General features: G+C 62.3%; 1 protein-coding gene across 1 annotated transcript in view; it reads right to left on the minus strand.

The window, feature by feature from the left end:
• Window positions 1–212, minus strand: part of PUM1 (pumilio RNA binding family member 1) — a 39,689-nt gene extending 39,477 nt beyond the window's left edge. Inside the window, 1 exon segment of the mRNA XM_039564577.1 lies at window positions 164–212. Coding sequence (XP_039420511.1) covers window positions 164–212 — 49 coding nt within the window.
• Window positions 213–7,968: the final 7,756 nt, after the last annotated feature.

Genomic DNA, 7,968 nt, shown 5'->3' on the forward strand with positions numbered 1-7,968 from the left:
TGCAGGTGGCTGTGCCCAGGGCTGGGGGAGCGGGCTGTGCTTTTGGGAGGGACCCCCGTGGGGGACGGGGTCCCTGCTCCCCATCCCTGCACGGGGACGCTGCTCCCCCCAGGAATTCCCAAATTCCTGGCTCTGGCCAAGCTCCTCTCCCTGCTGATGGCACCTGGACCACGGCGTCCATCCCGTCCCTTCCCCTGGAGCTCGTGGGCCATGGGGACACCGCGGTGGCTGCTCCAGGCACAGCTGGTGCTGCTGACCCGGGACGGGCGATGCTGCCCTGACACCCCCGCACCCACAGCGGGACAGCCCCGGCCGTGCCAGGGGACACGGCCGCTGCTCATCCCCGGGTACCCCCGCACCCCAAAACCTGGGGAGGGCTGCAGCCGCCGTCCCCCGGCAGCCGGGGGAGGGACACTGGTGCCGCCGCTCGCTCTCGGCGTGGTGACGGGCGAGTGGCAGCTCCCGCGCGGCCGGCGGCGAGCGGAGCCTTCGCCAGCCGCTATTTTTAGCTCCTCACGCTCCGCTTTCTCCTTGACTGTCTCCCCTCTCCGGAGCAGTCTCGGGCCGAGCAGCGGCGATGTTTATCCTGCCTGGCACCCGGTCGGATGTGACACGGCTGTCGCGGGCCGAGGGGACGGCTGGGAGCGAGGGACGGGGTGCGGTGGGGATGGGGAGGGACAGGAGGGGAGCCCGGCGTGATTCGGAGCACCCTGGAGAGTTCTTCCCTTTCTCGAGCTCCCGGGCGGCCCCAGGGGATGCTCTCTGGAAGGGCAGCCACACCACGTCCCCGTTTCCTCCAAGGCTCAACAATTCCCAGCGGGATCCTTCGGGGATGGCTGGGCTGGGGGAGCTGGGGAAACTGAGGCACAGCAGAGGTGTGTGAGTCCCTCCACATCCCACCAGTGCGGCGCTGACACGGAAAAACCTCTCCCAAGCCGCCTGCATCCAGGGCATGCTGAGCAGCAGCAGCCCAGAGCCCCAGAACTCTCGGGTACAAACCCCAGGGGTTCAGGACAGCAGCTGGGAAGGGAAAATTATTCCAAACTTCTTCCCTGCTCAGGCAGCCCCCACTGGGAGCTGGTCCGGGACAGGGCCGTGGCTCCTGGTGCTGCACCAGCGTGGGGACAAAGGCTGCTCTGAGCTTCCTCTGCTCCTTCAGCTCCTGCTCTGGGGCTCTGCAGACCTTGGAATCCTCTTCCCAGGATGCTCCCGGCAGGATCAGCTTCTCTGCTGGTGCAGGGCCTAAAATACATCATTTGTGCCCTCCAGAGCTTTGGGAGAGTCCCTGGCTGACCCATCAGGGATGTGAGGGCAGCGAGGATGGGCTCAGACCACTCCCTGCTCTGCCACCTGCTCTAAATCCTATTTTCCCCTAAAAAGCCAGGATCCAGAACTGGGACAAAATGGGTGTGGGAGGGTTTATTCTCCTCGTGCTGCTGCTGCTGCCCAGCTGCTTTATCCCCTGGGGCAGGAGGGCCAATAAATTCCCCCCAATGACCCCCGATCCACCGCAGGTCTGGGGCAGTTTTTGGGGTGGAGGCAGCAGGGAGGGAGCAGAGCTGTTTTCCACTCCCCTGCCCAGCACTGCGGGCCCTGATCTGGGCTAAAAGTCACAGCTGGGGGAGAGCAGCCCTTTGCTGTTCCACTTTTAGATGCATCTTTCCGATTTCCAGCCCGGTTGAGCCCCTGCTTCCCTGCTGGGGACGCAGGTGACGCCCAGGGAAGGTTATTCCTGAGCTCAGGGGCTGCGTCAGTGCCGCAGCTAAGGAGCTATTTCGGGACGTGGGTCACAGGGTTTGGGGACCTGCAGGTTGTTCCCTGGCTGGGGCTGGGAGTTTCCATGAGCTCCAGCAGGACACGGCCTCGAGGCAGCCCTGGAGTGATGGAGTGGCATCCTGAGGGATGGATCCGCAGGAAACGCGCTCGGCCCTCGGGGAAAACCTTCCTGCCTGTGAGATCCCGGGGGCCACAGGCAGCGAGAGCGTTTCCTCGCCTGGGGGATTTCAAAGCAGAGGGAAAATGCCAGCAAACGGCTCCCAGGGAGGAGATTTGTCACCAGGCAGGCTGGAGTGTCATGCTGAGCCGAGAGTCTGGACATCTCCGTGCTGCAGCAGTGCCCTTCCCGGGCATCCTCCGTGCTCCAGGACTCTGCCATCTGGACCCCGGTGTGCCGCTCCGCCCCGTCCTTCACCGGGCACCAGGATTCTGCAGCTCCATCTGCCCCCAGGACACCTGGGAGCTTTTGGAGATCTTCCCCCTGTGGCGCGTGCCCAGCCCAGAGCATCCTGCCCTGGAGGGGGACAGCACACGAGCTGCTTTTCCTGGTTTTATCCCCTATTCCGAGCTGTCAGGGCAGCTGGAATACCTGCAGCGAGTTGCACAGGTCTTTGCAACTCGTCTGCAGCCTCGCCGTCCCCGGCGGAATGGAAAATTTCAACCAAAGGGATGATTTGCTGCTGGTTTTGCAGCAGCAGAAGCTCCTTCCTGACCCAAAGGTGAGGTGGATCTGGCAGCCAGGTGCGATCCCAGCCTGAGGCTCATCCTGCTGCCAGTTCATGGCAGGAGCTGTGGAAAAAAGGGGCATTGAACGACCCAAAGTGCCTCTCTTGGGGCTCAGCCACCAAAATATTCATCCCCTGCTCCAGTGGACCAGCAGAAGGTGCAAATTGATTCTGGGAATTAGTTCAGGAAACCACCTTGCCTGTGCATGGGCTCTGATATTGGCTGGAAGCCCACATTTCTGGGCAGCAGCCACAGGCAGGAGAGAGCCCAGGCAAGGTCAGGACAGCAAAGAGCAGCACGGGAAGGCTTGGAAAGAGCTGGGATGTGCTGGGAAGAGCCGGGATGTGCTGGGAAGAGCCGGGATGTGCTGGGATTTGCCCAGTTCTTGCTTTAAGGGCCAGATCAGGGTGGCGAGGGGAGCGCTGGGAGGAAAGGTGTGCTGGAGTTACCCGAGCAGAAAGCCAGCATCCCAAAAAAATGTGTTCACGGGCAAAAAAAGAAGCGCTCAAATCTATTCTCCACGCTCCAGTAACTTCCAGATGCCTGGGTGGGGATGTGGAGCCTCACAAACACCTCCCAGCTCGGGTGTCCCTCCCGCCTGCCACTGTCCCCTGTGCGCAGAGGGGCACAGCCGCCCCCAGAACTCGGGGATTTCACCGAACCCCCCACATTTCAGCCCCCGACTGCCCAGCTGAGTGCAGGGATGCTGCAAACCAGCCCCAAAACCGTGCCAAGGCTCCAGGTGGGCGGACAGGGAGTGGCCACGGCCCGGTGCTACCGGGGGATGCGGGCACTGCCTGCAGCCCTGCCCGCCTCCACCTCCCGCAGCCGCGGGGATTTGTGCAAAGCTCCCAGAGCCCGGGCTGGGCTTTTTTTATCCCTGGCTGCTCTTACGTTGACATTCTGAGCTGTGCCACTGGCTCCAGCGCTGCTCGCTAACCCCTTTTACAGGCGGCTAAATATAGCCCAGGCAGCCAAGCAAAAATCTGCTCGGCACGGCCACGTGGGGCTCGGCAGCGCCGCAGCAGCCACGCCGGCCCGGGGGGGCTGCCAGCACCGGGGGGCACCGCCAGCTCCCTGCTGGTGGCATCTGTCACCCCGCGGTGCCTCAGCGCCGGGCAGCTGAGCGCTGATGCCCCCGATCGCTCCTCCCCGCCTTGGAGCGCCAGTTCTGCTCCGATCCCGAGGTTTTCTGGGGTTCTTGCACCCATCTGGAGCATCTGGAGTTTGTTAGGATCCCTGATCCTGCAGGAACGCGGTGTGAAAGCCCGGCTGGCTGCTGGGCCGAGCAAAGAGCAGCCGAGCGGCTCTGGGAGGCCGCGGGGTGCAGGGAGCAAGCCCCCAGTGCGTGGAGGGCTCATGGGCACCCCACAAAGGCTCTGCAAAGCGGGGACGGGGCTCGGGGACGGGCTCAGCTCGGCTCCTGCCTGTCCTGTCGAGGAGGGACATTTCCGCCGGAGCCATGAACTCATTAAGCAGACACTGATCTAATTGTCTCCACGCCGCCACTTGTGGGTTGTTGGGGTTTTTTTCTCTCTTTTTGGTTTTAACTGGCAAGAACGAGGTGAAAGGCCGAGCAGAGGAGTCTAATTGGACCCCCACGGCTCATTAGCCATTCTCCGCGAGGGAGAATCGCTACGGCTGCAAATGGGGAGGCTCGAAAACCTCACGTGCCTTGGGCAGCTCTCCCAGATTTGCCATCCCCACGGCATTGCCCTGAGTCCTGCGCATCCAGCTGGCACGGGGGATGTCCTGCCAACCAGGGGACATGAGGGATGCGTGGAGGGGCTCGGGGGGGCTCGTGATGGAGTTTGGAGGAAGGCTGGAGCCTTTGGGTGACTTTGGACACCAGGAAAGACAATTGAAGGGCTCAAATCCAGAGCTGGGCTGAGGATCCGAGCAGGAGCACCCAGAAGGGAAGGGAAGAAGCAGCTCCTCCTGCCGGGTGGACCAAGGACACCTTCAGAGCAAGGTCTCACGCTGCTGCTTCCTCCTGCAGGTTCCCTCCCTGTGCCGCCACCTCTGTGGCTCAGACCCTTGGGGAAAAAAATGCAGCTCACGGTGGAGTAACCCCCCAGATTTTCCACCCCATGAGAGAGCCAGCAGTTGTGACAGCACAGAATCTCTGCTGTGACACCGCCATCCATCACCAGCCAGGCGTCTGGGCACTGCCAGGAGAAAGACAAACAGCATCTGTCCGAGCTCAGCAGGGAAATGCCGCAGCTTTCCCAGCCCGTCCCTGTGCCTGCGAGCCCGGGATAAACCAGGATCCAAGGACAGCGTTTCCTGCCCTCGCAGCCCTTCACCCTCCTGGAAGGGAGAGGCTGTGGGGAGAAGAGGGGATAGGTTTGGTGACGGCCCCTCAGCCATGGCAGCTCTGGGTCACCCCAGTGGCCTTTAAGACATCTCAAACTGGCCAAAGGTCCTTGAAGAGGGTCCCAGTTGCTCAGTGAGGTTCCCAGGAGCAATGCCAGAGTGTGGGAAGCCCATCAGGAAGCTCAGAGGGTTTTCTGGGGCTCCATCGGGCTCCTGTGCTGGGCTGCTCACAGGAGCCCCAGGGAATGGTGACATTCCCAAGGAGCTCCAGGAGCGCTGGGACACCGCTCCCAGGGGTGCGCAGGATGGGATTGTTGGGGCGTCTGGGCAGGGCCAGGAGCTGGGATTGATGATCCCTGTGGATCCTGTCCAGCTCAGAACATTCTGTTATCCAAGATTCTGGGATTTGAGACGTTCTGGGCTGGGAGGGTCCTGGTGGACGAAAGGGACAACAAAGGAGCTCAGGCTCAGAAGGTTCCGCAGATTCCTGACGTGTTCCTCCTGGAGATCGTCCCCCTCATTTCCCCCGGCTCTGAATCCCGGCTCCCGTGACCCTGAACACCCTGACTGGCTGTAATTAAAGGCCGAGCAATTGCCCGTCGCTCTGTGTCTCTGTTTATTACAGAGGAGCTTAGTGGAAAACTAATTCCCCGCCTGCCTCAGGGCATCCTCGGACCGGGGGAAGGGAGATGCTTCCATCTCAGCCCTTTTGCATCCATCCTTCCCTTCCCAGGCTGGCTTTGTGCCTGTCCCCATCCTCACCTGGGGGCTGCAGACCCTGAGGGAGGCAGCAGAGCTGAGCAAAGGCACTTTGGGGGCTCCATTCCTGCCCCTCCCGGCAGCACAGGGTGGGCGGGGGGACCCCCACACCTCCCAAAGCACCCCAAACACCAGGCTGGGATGTGCCTGATTGCAGCTGGGGGCTGAGGGGAAGGGTCCTGTGTGCCCTAAATCCCACCCAGGAGCCCCCAGGATGCCAAAGACAGGACAACCCCACAGATCAGGAGTTTACCAAACCCAAATCCAAACCCAAAATTGTACCTGGTGCCACGGCTGCATTTCCCTGTCTAGACAATGCTCTGAAGAGCATTGCTGAGTTTTGCTGCTTTCCCAAATACAGACCCAGTTATTAATTATCATTAATTGCTCTGGCGTAGGTTTATCCATGCCGAGCAGGGCTCGGGAGCGGCAGGATTCCTGCTGGCTGCACCCACGGCTAAGCTGGTATTGTCCCAGATACGGTCACATGAGAGCGTTTGTTTTCCCGGGCCGAGGGCATCCCTGGCAAGCTGCTCCTGGCCCTGCTCCCCCAGCCCTGTAATCCCCTGCGGGGGCAGAAATGGGGCAGAAAATGAACCATATTTTAGGTTTTAGGTGCCCTGACCCCTAATGAACCACGTCAGGGGGAAAGATGCCCAGGGGATGCTGAGGGATGCAGGAGAAGAAGCAGAGAGGAGGCAGAGGGGGAAAAAAAGATGTTTTCTTGGGATACAGGGATGCTCCCAGCAGTGGGACACGGGCTGGGGTGGCTGGAGGCAGCCCCGCGTCCCTGAGCTCCGGTAACATCCCCCAGTGCCCCGGTCCTCATCCCCCCGTGCGTAGGGTGAGGTGAAACCGGTCTGACCGGGCCCGTCACAGCTCTGTCACTCGTGACACTGCTGCCACACGGCTGCCACAGCGCTGCGTCCCGCCCGGCCAGGGACAGCCCTCGCTGCCCACAGCCCCTCCCGAGAGGGGGACACCGAGAGGGGGACACCGAGAGGGGGACACCGAGAGGGGGACATGGAGAAGGGGACACCGAGAAGGGGACACCGAGAAGGGGACACCGAGAGGGGGACACCGAGAAGGGGACATGGAGAAGGGGACACCGAGAAGGGGACACCGAGAAGGGGACATGGAGAGGGGGACACTGAGAGGGGGACATGGAGAAGGGGACATCGAGAAGAGGACATGGAGAAGGGGACACCGAGAGGGGGACATGGAGAAGGGGACATGGAGAGGGGGACACCGAGAAAGGGACATGGAGAAGGGGACACCGAGGGGCTGCTGCTGGGGGTGCTGGCAGTGGGGTGGCCTCTGGTGGGGGCCACCGCTGCCAGGCGGGTGGGGACCCTCTCCCTGCTGCCAGCCGTGCCCGTGGCGCTCCGGGAGCGGCAGGGACCGGGCCCGGTGACCGCCCCCGGTGTCCGGCAGTGCCTCACTCCGGCGCTGCCATCTGGTGGCATCATCAAAGGGACCACGGGACAGTGCCCGTGGCGGGGGGACTGGGCCCTCCAGGGTGCGTGGAAGGATTCCTGCTGCTGGCGTGCCAGCGGGCTCACGAGCCTGCAAGGACAGCACGAGCAAGGGGACAAACACCTGCCCGGCCGCTTTGTCCTTCCTGAGAGGACAGGGACTGAAGGACATTCCCGCTGCGGATGTCACAGGGCCCTGACACCCAGCCAGGAGGAGATGGAGCTGCCAGACCGCCCCCGCCCCTCCCGGGGGGCCGTGTCAGAGCCAGTCCAGAGCGTCCCGAGGCCGCGGGGCCTTGCCAGACCCGTGCCCGTGGCAGGATGTCCCCGCACACGCCCCAGCGCCTCCGGAAAGGAGAAACCTGAGCCCAGCTGAGATCAGAGTGAAGTTTTCGGCTTCTGACTTCTCCTGTTGCAGGGCTGAGCCCTGCCAGCAGCGTTTGGACGCCCGCAGAGGCTCAGACAATCGTTTATTAATTTGTGCCAGCTGCTGAACAGGGGCCAAACCACGGAGATTTACCTCTGGAGCAAGAAGTGTGACACCCTCCTCTTCCTCAAGGACACAGGGGACACGTGGCCCCAGCCCTGTGCCCCCAGGTCTGCTGCTGTCACATACTCATGTACTTTCTCCTCTGTCTAAATTTAGGGTCTGGAAGTGGGCTGGCACCTCCCGGTTTATCCCAGCCCTTGAATTTTGCATGGCAGCAGCCCTCACTGCCCTGGGAGGTGGTGCCAGGCTCTGGCTGGGCAGGAAGGGCAGGGAAATCCTGTGGTGTGCCACCCTCAGGCCCCCTGACCCGGGGTCTGGCCCTGCAGGGGAGTGGGTTCAGGCTGGTGGGTCTGCTGGGAGTGCTGGGAGTGCTGGTGCTGGACGGTGTGATGTGAAATCCAGCAAGAAGGGCTCCTGGAGGAGAAA

Source organism: Corvus cornix, chromosome 23 (assembly GCF_000738735.6).
Source record: "Corvus cornix cornix isolate S_Up_H32 chromosome 23, ASM73873v5, whole genome shotgun sequence".
NCBI classification, from domain to species: Eukaryota; Metazoa; Chordata; class Aves; order Passeriformes; family Corvidae; genus Corvus; species Corvus cornix.